Here is a 14,926-nt window from a genome sequence, read left to right on the forward strand (position 1 = left end):
TTTGATCTGTTTCCTAAAACAATACGGATTCAGATTATATAATTTAAATGAAATACACTAGTTATAAATAAGATTACCTGAAATCGGAGGTGTTGAGAGTTGGTTAGAAGCAGGATTACAGTTACTGTTTTCCTCTACAAGCTTTCTTGCCAAAACAGATCGGAATTTTAGCATATCCCATTTAGCTTTCTTTTCCCTAACACTGTTGAATACCACAAAGGCGTTCACAACACATGTACCCAGCAATAACTCTAGTGCAACCTTCTTGTACCATTTAGATGTTTTTCTCAATGGGCTATAATACGAACTCATTTGGTCTGATACGTCTACGCCCTTTTTGGCATCATTGTAAGCTAAAACACAGCTAGGTTTTCATGATTGGTTCGTTATTTCTATTGGTTTTTTTACTGGGCAATAAGTTGTCCCCATCCTCAGGTCGAGTACTTATCAAGTTTACTCGCCTCTTGTCGACCCAGCTGATTACTTTTACACCTTGTTTGTTCTCCTGCGCATACACTTCACCCTTTTTCAATTTCTTGCTTATAACAGTCTTCGGATTGGACTTCAAATCCTTTCTCAAGGTACCACAAAGGTAAGTTTTTCTTTTAAGCAAGGCCTCAGCTAACTCGACGCTGTTGTAATAATTATCAGCGTACAGCAAACGGCCGTGGCCTAAGAAATCATGAATAAGATGCAGCATTATTTTTTGTTTGTGGCCTTTTCCAGATGTAATGTCACCTTTACCTACGTATATTTTGAACTTGCAGGTATAGCCATCAGGAGAACAAAGCTTGTATATTTTCACACCATATTTGTGTGATTTGTCCGGCAAGTACTGCCGGAAATTAAGCCTGCCTCTCCACGGGACCATGGTCTCATCTATAACTACAGTTTCACCTGGAATCCTGACAGCTTTGAATCTATCATTTAACATGACCTGCAGATTTTGGAGCTTTTTCATCCTGGGTTCTTCACCTACTGCTTCTTCATTATTATGAAAATGAAGACATCGAAGAAGCATTTCAAACCGCTCTCTCTTCATAGCCTGTTTTATGAAGTCATTTTTAAACATGGTGTCATTTGACCAGTAAAACAACCTTATTTGAGGCAAAGGGCACATCCCCATCACAATCAAAATCCCTAGAAATTGTTTTATTTCTCCACTAGTACAGTCAATCCACTGCCTCATAAAAGACCTCTGTTTGGGGATATTGTTTGAAATATCTTGCCGGGCATATCGGTTTGTTTCTTCTACGATGAGGTTAATAATATCGTCTGTTAAAAAAACTGCTCTAATACTGTTACAGGATTTGATATGTCAAAATCATATACTAAACCCTTCATTGTCAGTATAGGGAAATTGTCTAACAGTACTCTTTATGTCATCCCACTCATTACCATCGTCATCATTACCGGTACTTGTTTCAGTTTCACCATTTGGCCCATCATCAGTTTCGGGCACATTGCCATTGGCGGTTTCATTATTTTCCTGATAAGGTTCTTCTAAATTCTGATCTTGTATTATTTTCATAAATATTTAAACCTAATTCATCACTTAAGCTTATATTTTGTGAGAAATAAAGAACTGCATTCTGAAGGCTTACGTCATCTGAAGTAACAATTACATTTTCTTCGATATTTAATGCATGACTTACTTCATTTGCATCAAGTTCCTCATCATTACCGTCTGCATTTGAATCCTCACTATCTGCTTCAGATGGTAAGTATTCGCTCCCCGACACAGAAAAATCAGTAAGTTCACTATCACTGTGGCCTTCAAGAGCATCATCGATCTCTTGTTTCGTCCATTTTATTACAATTTCACTACGAAACACCACAAAATAACTTTCAATTCAACACGACACCCAGTCACTAGCAGTGGTAACCTACAAATTAACGAAGCAGACTGACAGAAGAAAGACAAAAAGCGCGCCAAAACGATGCTCGCTAAATGTCTAGCTAGACGCAGGTTAGAAGCAACACATGTACCACGTGTGGTACACGACGCGGTAGATTAATGTCTTATTAGTTCAGCGCGTCGTGTACCACACGTGGTACACGCACATATATGTATAAAAGTTCATCAAAAAATGGTTTAATTTACGTTTTGATAGTTTTGCACATATTTTATAACTGCTGTCCGAGTGATTTAAGCAAAAAAACAAAATACGCATTTCTGACAGATTTTACCGATATCAACACGCCACTTAATTACGAAGGTAGTTATCACCTACGTCGTGAATGTGTTAAAAGGTTTAGATACCTGAGTCTGAAAGTTAACCCACAAACTAAGCAGTAGAGCTACAATACTGGCCATCACATTAGAATTTAGCTAGACTATTTATGGATTTAGATATAATAAAGCAAATAATTTACAAATAATGACTTGTAGTTTATATATCAATAATGATGAAAAAGAACTGGTTTTTTAACTTTTCAACCAATTTGCAACTTAAAAAGTTCATAATTCTGATCAAGACAAAATTTTTATACAAAATAGTTACAATTGTACTGTTCTTAAGTATGAAATTTGTATGTCAAATGAAAAAAGTTGGCCTTGGCATTAGATGAGTGGTACTGGCATATGCTAATTGCTAAAATGTGTTTTTTTCTGTTCTGCTTCATTGGATTACTGTACTAATTGTACTGTATTATTGTACTAATTAAAATATCAATGTTGTGCTGTCAAGTACTTACCATTACACTTTCCTCAGGTGAATTCACACCAATATTTTCTACATCCTGAAAAATTACAGCAAACTTGTTTACTGCATGGTCAATACTATTATGACTCAGCAGTTACACAATAAAATACTGAATAACCTAAATATTAAAATATTTTGAGCATTTTATACACCAGATTGGCAGACTTGGTGTGTTTGAGTGATTGAATGTGTATTTGCTTCTTGTTCTTTATTTTGAATTTTTCTTGTTTGTATTACAGTATATACATAAAGTTTTTTCTTTTGTATTTTTAGTTTTGAATACATTTCAATACTTTAAGTTCATTTAATTTTGTATATGTTAAGCAATTTTTTATATTCTATTTAAAGTATAAGTTAATAATTTACCATAATTGTATCAAACTATTTAAATTTACTGTATACAATATGAAGTTGAGTGGTTGAGGACTTGAAAAGCCCTAACTCTGCCTTTTTAATAAAGGCATTTTTCATTTCAATTAATTTTAAATTAAATTGAAGATCTTGCTTGATTTGAAGTTAACATTTACTACAGAGTAGAAGAATATTTCAAATGGATAAAAAGTTAAATATTGAACATAAACAACAAACGTTGAAAACATGAAATATCTGAGGATTGGACCATCCATTTATTAAATTATTTCTACATTTGGAATTTGTTTATTTTCTATATCTTTTCTTTATAATTATTTATACCTGTGCATTTACATAATGGTAATAAACATAGTGTAATTTAACCTGTTGACAAGTGCACACAAAACTGGTCATGGTACCATTATGTTGTTAATATGGTCCCATCATATTTCATTAATATGATGAAGCACATCAATTGCCGTAAGCTATTACTGGAAATAAATGTCCTTAACTTAAATGTATTGTGAAATCTTTTGGAGTGTTTTAGAACTCTTTTATTTATCCTGAGAATGCCTCTCTGCACATCGTAATTCTGTATGGAGGTAATATCTAGTTGGTTCTAAATTGGATTAATCACATGGACAACCTCAGAAAAAAACTCAATACTAGCTACTTTGTTATAAAAATTAATTTTCCTCAGTAGCCTAGAAACAGCAAAAATAACTTATTTATCCCTTTTCGAATCCCATGAGCAATATGGTTACCTGCTGTAGTGAAACTTATACTACAATTCTTCAACGAATACTAATCGTACTAAAAAAAATATATTAGAATACTGGCTGGCCTCCAATCTCTTAAAAGCTGTAGAGAAGTCTTCAAGTCTCTGGAAATTCTCACTATTATTTTACTTCAATCAATCAATCAATAAATATTTCTTTATTACATGAACATTAAGTACAGTAATATAGTCAAACATAGTATAATGTAATAGGAAAAGTCGCTTAGGTGTTTGTTTGCATCCAGGAACTCCTCCAGGGTGTTGAGTGAGTGAGTCTTGACAAGGAATTCTTGAAGTGCTTTCTTCAGTGCGTTTCCAGTTAGCAATTGGAAGTCTTCTGGCAGTTGATTTCTGAGTTTTCGTCCTATGTAGGACGGTTTTCTTTCAAAGAGGGCTGTTCGATGGCGGGGTAGAACATATCTGGAGGCATGTCGTGTGTTGTAGTCATGGAAATCGTTGTGTGTCAAAATTGAGTCTGTCAACATGTAGAATTGTTTCGTATACATACAAGGCTGGTACAGTTAGAATGCCTAAATTTGGATACGCTTCCCTGCAGCTTTGTCGAGATTCAAGATTGGCGAGGGATCTAATTGCCTTTTTTTTGAAGGGTGAGTATCCTTTTCAGGTTTTTCAGTAGAGCTGCCCCAGATGATAAGACCATATCTAATGTGGGACTCTACCAGTGCGTAATAAGCAGCTTTGACGGATCCCTGAGTACCCACTGATTTGAGTCGCCTCATAACGTATATGCCTGCGCATATTTTATTGGAAATGGTGCTCACATGATGACTCCATGAAAGTGTACTATCGATAGTCAGGCCCAGAAATTGTGTTTTTATCAACTACTGATATGTCTGGAAATATTTGTTGGTATTTCCTTTTTCCTACTAAAATGCACTTGCGTTGTTTTATTAGGATTTATTGCCAGATCATTCAGTGCACTGTATTTTGATGGCTTGTTGGAGAGAAGTCAAGGAGTTAAGGGATAGTTCATCTGCTGTGTCATTTTTTATAAGAAGGGTAGTGTCGTCCGCATACATTATGCAGTCAGTACTGGAGCTGGCGATGAAAGTAGGGAAGTCATTAGTTATAGAAGAACAAAAAGAACTGGGCCAAAGTACCGATCCCTGAGGCACACCTCGTGCCAGTGGTTTTGGAGTTGATGTTGTACGATCTGGTGATGGAAGATTCAGTATGCTGTACCTCCACAAGTTGTGACCTTCCTCGGAGGTAGCTGGAGAACCATTTTTGTTCTCTATGCCTCTTACTCCCAGATTTTCCAGCTTTTTTTAAGATTAGGTCATGTCCCAGACAGTCAAAAGCCTTGCTGTAGTCAAGAAATAGGGCTGTTTACGTACTTTTCGTCATCTATGCTGTCAATGATTGATTCTACTAGGCTAATAATTGCTGATATGGTTGATTTTCCTTTTTGAAATCCATGTTGGTTGACTGTGATTAGGTCATGTTGTTTAAGGTAGGCCATCAATCGCTTCAGAACAAGTTTCTCTATGATTTTTGCAAATGTAGATATTAGCGAGATGGGTCTATAGTTCTGAGGGTCTGATTTCTTCCCTTTCTTGTGTTTTGAATAGACCTTTGACACTTTAAGCCTTGAGGGGAAGTGACCGTCCGGCAAAAGATTTGTTAATGATTGCTACAAGGGGTTGGGTTAATTCATTTGCACAGAACTTCACACTCCTTTGAAGAAAACTCATCTATGCCACTGGGACGATTTGTTTTTCAGGCTGCAAATTGTTTGATTCACCTCGGTCCAAGTTGTTGGTTGTCATGCAAAATGACTGTGGCAAGGGAATGTGCAATAAGGTCGGGTTTTTTCCTGTCCACCCAGGTGCTAGGGTATGTATTTGGTTTTGAATTGCCATGCCAGCCATCTGAGTAAAGTAAGTGTTAAGGCTTTCGGCTACTTCTGTAGGATTATGTAGGGTGGTGTTGTTGATGTTAAGTTTAGGGCACTCCTGGTTGCACTGTTTCCCACGCCTCTCATTATTAATCAAACTCCATAGAGCCTTGGTCTTGTTGTCAGATTCTTCTAATGTGCTTTGAGTTTGCTTGCCGATGCAGTGTTCTTAGTTTTTGGTCATATATCCTCTTACTGTTTCTCATTATTTCTTTGTCTCGAATGTCTCCTGTTGTTTCATAGGTGTTGAGGGCTCGTAGGTAGGAGGCTTTCATATCGGCAGATTCCAGGTCATAGTAATGAGATGGTTTGGTAGGGCCTCTGTTCTTGTGTTTCCTTTGTGGGCAGCAGATATCTAGGGCAGTACAAAGGGTGTCATGGAATATATTATATGCAGTTTCTGTGTCTTCAGCAGTTTTCAACAGCATTCCAGTTTTTTGTTGTAGAAGATTGATTTGAGATTTTCAAGGTTCTTTTTCCCCATTTGTCGCTATAGTTTTGATGTAGTTTTTTTTGTGTTTTTGTGACTTTAACCCTTCACACGCCACTTATTAGTCTATTACATTCCTATATTGACAAGACAAGTAAAATAACTTTTTCTTTAAGTTCAAAACTAATTTTTATCATAGCTAAATTATAAAAGTAAAAGCAACAGAAGTTTAAAACAAGGTATTTTACTTAAACTTAGCGTATTTATTGATGAAAATAAAAAAGACCTATTTAAAAAACTGTTTTTCAAATAAATTTAAATTTCATTATAAAATGTAATGAAACGGAAAAGTTTTATAAAATACTATTTATTAGTATATTTTCTAATCACAACACTACCACATGATGAAGAATAATAACAAGATACGTAATAGAGGCACACTTGTGACAACCGAGAAAGCAGTAATACTTGCCACGGATATGTTTGGTTATGGCTTTGTAGAAGACACAGAACTGATGAGCAGGTGGTCAGAGTTAGACAAAGGGCGCTCCCCTCCCTGTACCACATAGTGAAGGTCGTTTATAAATACTTCCTTGGCAACTGCGATAAGCACGGAGCATGTACCGGTCATTTCAAAGGCCTTTTATGAACTAAAAAACTCTCCCAGAGACATAATCCATAGTATCAGATATAACTGTATTTGACATTTCAGTCAAAGTGTACTATTCTAATATGTCCGTCTATGGTGTGGGAAGGGATAAATTCAAGAAGTGATAATGTATACTGATAGGGAAAATTTTCACTGCCCTATAATACCAGAAATGCTGCATTCTGCAACCTTCCAGCACATCATCTGAAGCTATATGAGCTGAAACCTTCATACATAGGCAATGAATACGACCTTCTACCACCTTAACTGCTGTCTAAAAGAGGTAAGGAACTGAAGACCATTCACTCTACATGAATGGCTCATACGAGATGGACCATTCTATACGCTGGAGGAGTTTCTTCAAAAACATTTTAAATCTTTGATATTGTATTTTTTGACTATGATCTCAACAATAATTGTAAATAAAGATATTCTTAATCTCATTCTGCAGGCAACCTATATATCCATTTTAACATGTATGAATTTGTCGAGCTACTGTAAAATTCTCAGGATCTGTTATTGGCCAAATAGGGAATTGAGTGTGGCTGCCATAATGCACAATAGGTTAATTGTGTATTTTTAATTAAATAATAAAGATGACCATATTAGTATAATAGATCCATGCTTGAAGCAATTAATATACACTACAATTTGTATGGCATAGTATAAAGAATTTAAATAGTGTTTAAGCTGAATTCAAAATGGCAAATTACCAAATGTTATGTATGAATCATAAAAATACACTTAACAGCATTAAAATTTAAGGAATACTAAAATTTGTGGTATTTTATTTAAACACATTTAAGAATATAAAAATTAATATTAAATTAGTCTATTAGTATTGTAAATTACATTGGCAATGAACTGTTTGCTGACCAATATACCACGAATACTACTCCTAAATAAACTATACATGTCAAAAATGTAGTATTAATTTCTTTAAAGTTTACACATTTGATTTAATATCACTAGTAAATGAATACACATTTTCCAGCATTAATTTTATCTTTGTGAGACCTTTTAGAATCAATTCATTTGTAAAGTTGTCTGATGATGGAATCATTGATTTTGAAAGGCCTCGTAAGAATAAAATTAATATTGGAAAATGTGTATTCATTTACTAGTGATATTAAATCAAACTTTGTTCAATGCTGTCATATAATATAAAAAAACTTATATTTAGCAAATAGTTTTTGAAAAAAGTGTACTTTTTCACAGATAAAAAATATGTGTTATTTTTTATGATGTAATTATTTGTACTCACTTGATCATTTGTAGGAGCAAACTCTGAAATTTTGATGACTGTGAATATGAGGAAAGTAGCTAATAAAACAACAGTCCTTGTCATTTTGTTCTGCACTTATGGATACGGAGACACCGTTAGAATATTTATATTTTGTCAGCAATTTTTCATGCATGTTCCTGACTTAATTGTTTGCTGTTAACCTTCACTTAAACTTGAAATTCTCTTTTGAAGATTTTTGGCATTGTCTAGCACAATATGTACTATATATATATACAGTCTTAACTGAATTAATAATCAACATAATGTACATTATATGTAATTTACTAATCTGTGATGCTGATCTTGAAACTATATAGGTCATAATTCACACATATCATGATAATCATTTATGACTATTTTAATTTCATTTATATTACTAATATTTCTTAAATAGTCTGACACTGTTATTATTTGCCGATGGCACGTCTTTGATATTAGCAGATTGCATTTGGCAGAAAGCTTAGGACCAAGCATCCTTATATCTCATAACAATAAAATTAAAAACTAAGGTTTGATTACTTTTTTTAAGCATCGACATCCAGAAACCTAAGCATCTGAAAATGTTTAATATTAATTATTCAGGTCCAGTGATAGATTTAGATATATTAATACATGTGCTTATGGTTGTGGTGTTATTGAGTGTGTGGTGGACCAGTTCATAATCAGGTGCAATTGTTCATTAAAAACTGAACTAGATTCCACAATTTACTATCACTAGTAAATGAATACAAAATTTTCCAATATTAATTTTATTGTTGCAAGGCCTTTCGGAATCAATTGTTCCATCATCAGGCACTTCAAAAATGAACAGATATTTACATTCTTCTAAATAATAGATATTAAAATAACATATGATAAATGATTTAGAAGTATGTTTAGCCAGTATAAAATATTTAATCTTGATTTGTGTTAATGTTAAATGTTTCCTAAGCATTTAAGTGTATTGTGTTAGTAACTTCTTTCAATAATCGTAAATTTTTATTAGAGATGGTGTGTCCAGATTGAATATAATGTTTTCGCAATAGCAGATTTTTCATTTTTTCCATTTTGTATATGTGCAAAGTGTTCTTTGAATCGTGTCTTGATGTTCCTTTTTGTTTGACCAATGTACAATTTATTACAGTCGTTGCATTTAATTTCATAAGTTCAATACATAAGTGAATGAAGTAAACGAGTATTGTACTTCATAGTCCTAACTTCGCCTCTAATAAAGACATTTTTCATTTTATTTCAAGTGAGCTTTACAATCAATTTTACAATGATTGTCAACAAGCTGTCAATTATTTTGGTTATTACAGTTGATAATTTATGTGAGTGTGGTGAGGTATTTTATTATTATTGTACTAGTCAAATATTTTGTTATTTGCACAATGAGTGACGACAAATTCGTCCAACAAACAGCCACATTATGGAGTCAGGAGGATGTCTTGAGTCCATACAAACTGGACGATGTGATGTGACGTTCCACATCCATGTAGCGAAAAGGATCGGTTGACTGCCACCGGGTTTGCTCTGGCAGACGGTTTCCTGCTTTTCATTAATAAAGCAACCTTGTGTGCAAATTGTCAAGCTTTGATTTATGTTTATTTGAAATGTGTTTAATATACATACATACTTATAAAATCTTTAAATATATTTACATTTTTATTTACTATACAAATTAGAATTTATTTATTAGAAAGGAAATGTATATAAAATAATTGAATTACTTGAAATGAGTTTAAATATATTTACAAATTGAAATAATAATACAAATGTTATACAATAAAACAAAAAAGGCAATATTTTTTGTTCAAAAACAATGTTATGAAATGGAGAAATGACGTCACAATTAATTATGTTGTTGTTGAAATTGTTAAAAAGAAATCCATAAAAATTTTGGTCTGACATTATGTGGAATTAAAATCTTATTATGTAGATTGACGTACATATAAACTGCGACATCTTATCTTCTGGTGGTTCTACCTTGCAGCTGTGTTGACCAATTTCAACTAAATAACCATTAGAGAACGTTGTTGGCAAAAGAAATAGCACATGTGTGTACTGTGTTGTCTTCTAGTTGTTTTATTTTACTGAATACTGAAAATATTCAATAGGCAATACTGAATCAGCAGATTGCACTTAAGGTGGCATGAGTAAGCAGTGAAACTTGTTTCCTGGGACATATTTTTGTTTTTTTTTTTATCACTGTGGCAGCCGTCTTATGGCGCAAAAGCAGAGTGAGTGTAATCAGTCCCCTAGAGTGTCATCTGACCTTCTCTCACTAAATAGATTGGTGTCTTCTTGGGTTATGGGTCTGATTACGGGCCATTACCTAAGGAAACATCTTCACAGAGTTGGTGTCCTTTGGGAGGATCCGCTCTGTAGAATGTGTGACGAGCAGGAGGAAACTGCTGAACACCTGCTCTTTGACTGCCCTGCAATAGCAAGGGAGCGGTACGTCATCTTTGGTAGTTTAGAGTGGATAGAGCCACTGCCTGCTGGCAGCAGGATCCCTGTTTCAAATCCATCTGGACCCTAGTAAACCTTTTGCTATAGAAAAAAGAAATACACTATTTATTATATTTTTAATTTTATTTATCAAGAATCAAAATACCATACCATAAATTCCATAAAGAGGTACATTTATACTACTGTCTGCTTAATTGATGATATAACAGATAATTATTGCAGGGGCTATGCCTAATAAATACCCCTGTGGAGCTTGTGCCACCAGTGTAAGATACAAAGCACTCCTCTGCACAGGCCCCTGTAATAAATGGTTCCACTCAAAATGCCTTAATGTGGCAGACAAGATGTTTAAACAACTGAAAATTGAGGAAATAGAGAAATGGAAATGCCCCACCTGTACAGCCCCTCCACAAAGCCAGAGTATGCAACATGTTGAAGAAAAAATAAGAAATCTACAAAATCAACAAGAACCAGATCTTGAAACCTCTCTCACTCTGGCTGCTGAAGTGGGGAATGCTCTACTGGTGGAAAATGAGAAACTTAAACAAAGCCTGGAACAGATAAAATTGGAAATCCTAAAACTAACTACAGAAATTAACCAAATAAAAAATACTAGCAATGTGTACTATGAAGCTCAAATTGAAAAATGGAAGAAGAGAAGGAAACTATACTGCAACAAAACCTGAGTCTTCTTGAAACCGTGAACGAAACTGACCGACAACTGGAAAAAGAGTTTAAACTGCGAGAACTAACAAGGACTTTTGAAGATCATGACAAGAAAAATGGAGAAATAATTCATAAATATGAAGAAAAAATAAAGCATCTGCAAGAAGAAATGACACAACTTAAGACAAAACAAGTATATGGTAACAGATAAATTAGACAGCCAAAAAAATGTCAAGAACACAGAAACGCAAACTTATAACTCAGAGTCACCGGCTAACTCGGCCCAAAATGCACTACAATTGGCCTCAAATAAATTCTTACTGACAGAACTAGCCAAACTGAAATCAGGACAAGACAATATAGAAAATATCATACAGCTATCAAACTCTACTGTAATTTGGGACATAGCCCAAATAAAAATAAGGCAAGGTCAAATAGAAAGCTTGATTAAAGACATGAAAGATCAAGCTCATCCTTCTGATACCCCCAAACCAAAAATGAAAAAGCTTAATAAATCTGTCTTAAAACCCTATACTGCCTCCTCTTTAACACCTGAAAACAAACACAGACAGGTTAAACATGGGAAAAAACTACTTCAGCATCTCACTGTAGGCACGAAAATACAGAGAGGAATGCGAAATAACAGATAGTCAACCACAGCAACAGAGAGAGCAATCACTCCTGCCTGAAGCCAGACCTACACTACATAAAAATAAGTTTAAAGTCACAATATCTCCCCCAATCACAGCAGTCAGGCGAGACCCCTCTGAATCATTACAAATGTTCTATGACAGAAGCATTAAACAAGTACAAAGTGAATCATCCCTATCTAAAAATCTAAATATCCCTAGAACCAGACTTCATCCAAATAAACCCTTAAAAGAGGTTTATCAAAGGGATGTGAAACTCTCATCTGAAAAAATTACAGATGCCAGCCAAACTTCTTTTTTAGTGCCAACAACCAAGCGACTAGCAACAACATAGCCAAACCTAAGAAAATGCCCTTGTCGCAACCAGCCAAGTTCACAATTTTCCACCAAAATATTAATGGCCTCGGGAGTAAAATTGACAGACTAAACCACAAACTCAAACTCGCCAACCCAACCATGGTTGTACTCACAGAGCATGGTCTTTCTAAGGACAAAGTAATAAACACCCGGCTTGATAATTACGAGTATGTAGGGGGGTTCTCAAGACTTGAACATAGGAAAGGTGGAGTTGCAATTTATGCCAAAAAAAAACTTAGGCAACAAAATGTCCTGTATTGACATCACAGGGAAACAAATAGAACTTGTCTGTGAAACGCAGCTAATAAAAATAAAAATAAAAAACTCTGAACTATACATCCTGGGTATATATAGGCCTCCCGCTCACCATTATCTCGAAAAGGCCCTTGATAACTTGTATAACATACTTGACGACATCCCTACCTGGAAAAATCCAATTATCATAACTGGAGACATAAATGTGGACTGCCTGGCTGACGGAGATGACAATAAACTTCTGAATGAAGTTCTCATGAGTCATGGTATCATCAGGATCCCTCTACCACGAACAAGGATCACTGCTTATTCAGCAACATCAATAGACATAATTGCAACAAACCTGATGCTATCAGAAGTTGAAACTGCAGTGCTTCACACAAGCCTATCAGACCACACCGGTCAGATATGCAAAATAAACCTGGAACTTGATAAGGCTGTAATGCCAAGAACATCTCGAAGGTTTTTTAATGCACGTAACCTGGAAAACCTCAAAAATATTCTAATGTGTGAAACTTGGGAAACTGTCTTAAATACACGAGATGCAGACCAGGCATACACAGAATTCAACAAGATTATGAGAGAAGCATTGGACATAGCATGTCCCACCGTACAGTCAAGATCTAAGAAAAAAAAAGTCAACACAAACCAAGAACAGGAACGTGAACTGATGAGGCTGAAAGGAGCATATACTGCAGCTCTTAATAAATCAATCTTGATAAGCACTGAGGAAAATAAAAAACAAGCCAATGAAAGAAAAAAAGAATATGATCTCCGACTGAAAAATTTTAAAAAGGAAGCTGCAATACACTACATTGCAAATGCAGAGAACCAGACCAGAGCAGTCTGGCAAGTAATAAATAATAACTGCTTCAGCAACAAATCTCAAAAAAATTATATAACATCCATTAACACAGAAGACTTAACAATAACAGACCCTCAACAAATTGCTGAATACATGAATCACTTCTTTGCTAATACTGCAGAACAAGCTCTGTCAAACTCCCAGCAGGCACTTTTAAAAAAACTGCCAACAATCCATGAGAGTGAATTCAGGTCTTTTGAAGAGGGTTTTAGACCAACAAGTAGAATAGAAGTACACAAAACAATAACATACTTGAAATCAAAACTGTCTTCTGAAACAGATGAGCTCCCATCAACAGTCCTCAAACATTGCAAAAATGAAGTGCTAACTCCTATAGCTGATGTAATAAACAAATCTTTCCAACAAGGTGTCTTCCCCTCTCTCCTAAAAAACTCGTTAATTTATCCAAAGTACAAGAAAGGACCCACTTCCCTGGCCAGCAACTACAGACCTATATCTCTCATCTGCACCCTATCAAAATTTTTTGAGAAAATAGTACTCACAAGATTACTCACTCATCTAGAAAACAACAATCTTTTAACCAGCCGGCAACATGGCTTTAGAAAAGGCAAGTCCACCGCCACAGCCATAACTGAACTAGTCGAGACTATCATTGATGCAGCTGAAGAGGGGGCCACAACAACAGGAATCTTACTTGACTTGTAAAGCTTTTGATAGTCTGAGCCATAAACACCTTCTAGATAAACTACATACACTAGGAATAAGAGATACAGCGCATCTGTGGCTCCAGAGCTATCTCAGCGGAAGGACACAAATTACTGAAATAACTCAAGTGGTCAACAAGACATCTCATAAATTTAGATCCACACAAACACAGATAACGAGAGGAGTTCCGCAGGGGTCTGTGCTTGGCCCTGTACTATTTATTTTATACACAAATGACATCATTTCGACGCTACAGGACCACTGTGAAGTATTCCTCTATGCTGATGACACTGCCCTCATGGTTTCACACAAGAATGTTAAATAGCTGGAAATTAATGCCTACATTGCTGCAAGAATAGTAAAACAGTACAGTCAGGAAAATGATCTTGTACTGAATGAAGAAAAAACGCAGCAGCTTTTTTTTGGCCCACAAAGAAGGAGTGCTCTCGAGCTACCCAATGTCTCAACATCTAATGAGGCCAAATACCTTGGGATATCCCTAGACAGTGATCTCAATTGGAAAGCTCATGTAGACCAATTGTGCAAAAAACTTAGCACTGCCCTATACATCATTAAGCGACTCAATCAATCAATCAATCAATATTTCTTTATTACATGAACATTAAGTACAGTAATATAGTCAAACATAGTATAATGTAATAGGAAAAGTCGCTTAGGTGTTTGTTGCATCCAGGAACTCCTCCAGGGTGTAGAGTGGAGTCTTGACAAGGAATTCTTGAAGTGCTTTCTTCAGTGCGTTTCCAGTTAGCAATTGGAAGTCTTCTGGCAGTTGATTTCTGAGTTTTCGTCCTATGTAGGACGGTTTTCTTTCAAAGAGGGCTGTTCGATGGCGGGGTAGAACATATCTGGAGGCATGTCGTGTGTTGTAGTCATGGAAAT

General features: G+C 35.2%; 1 protein-coding gene across 1 annotated transcript; it reads left to right on the forward strand.

The window, feature by feature from the left end:
* The first annotated feature begins 12,487 nt into the window (after positions 1-12,487).
* Positions 12,488-14,026, forward strand: LOC124373744. The gene has a single exon (XM_046832089.1). The coding sequence runs from the start codon at positions 12,488-12,490 to the stop codon at positions 14,024-14,026; it is 1,539 nt and encodes a 512-aa protein (XP_046688045.1).
* Positions 14,027-14,926: the final 900 nt, after the last annotated feature.

Source organism: Homalodisca vitripennis, unplaced genomic scaffold (assembly GCF_021130785.1).
Source record: "Homalodisca vitripennis isolate AUS2020 unplaced genomic scaffold, UT_GWSS_2.1 ScUCBcl_6252;HRSCAF=13378, whole genome shotgun sequence".
NCBI classification, from domain to species: Eukaryota; Metazoa; Arthropoda; class Insecta; order Hemiptera; family Cicadellidae; genus Homalodisca; species Homalodisca vitripennis.

Excerpts from the sequence above, each read along its gene's own strand:
- LOC124373744 (XM_046832089.1), top strand. The coding sequence starts at position 12,488 with ATGTCCTGTATTGACATCACAGGGAAACAAATAGAACTTGTCTGTGAA.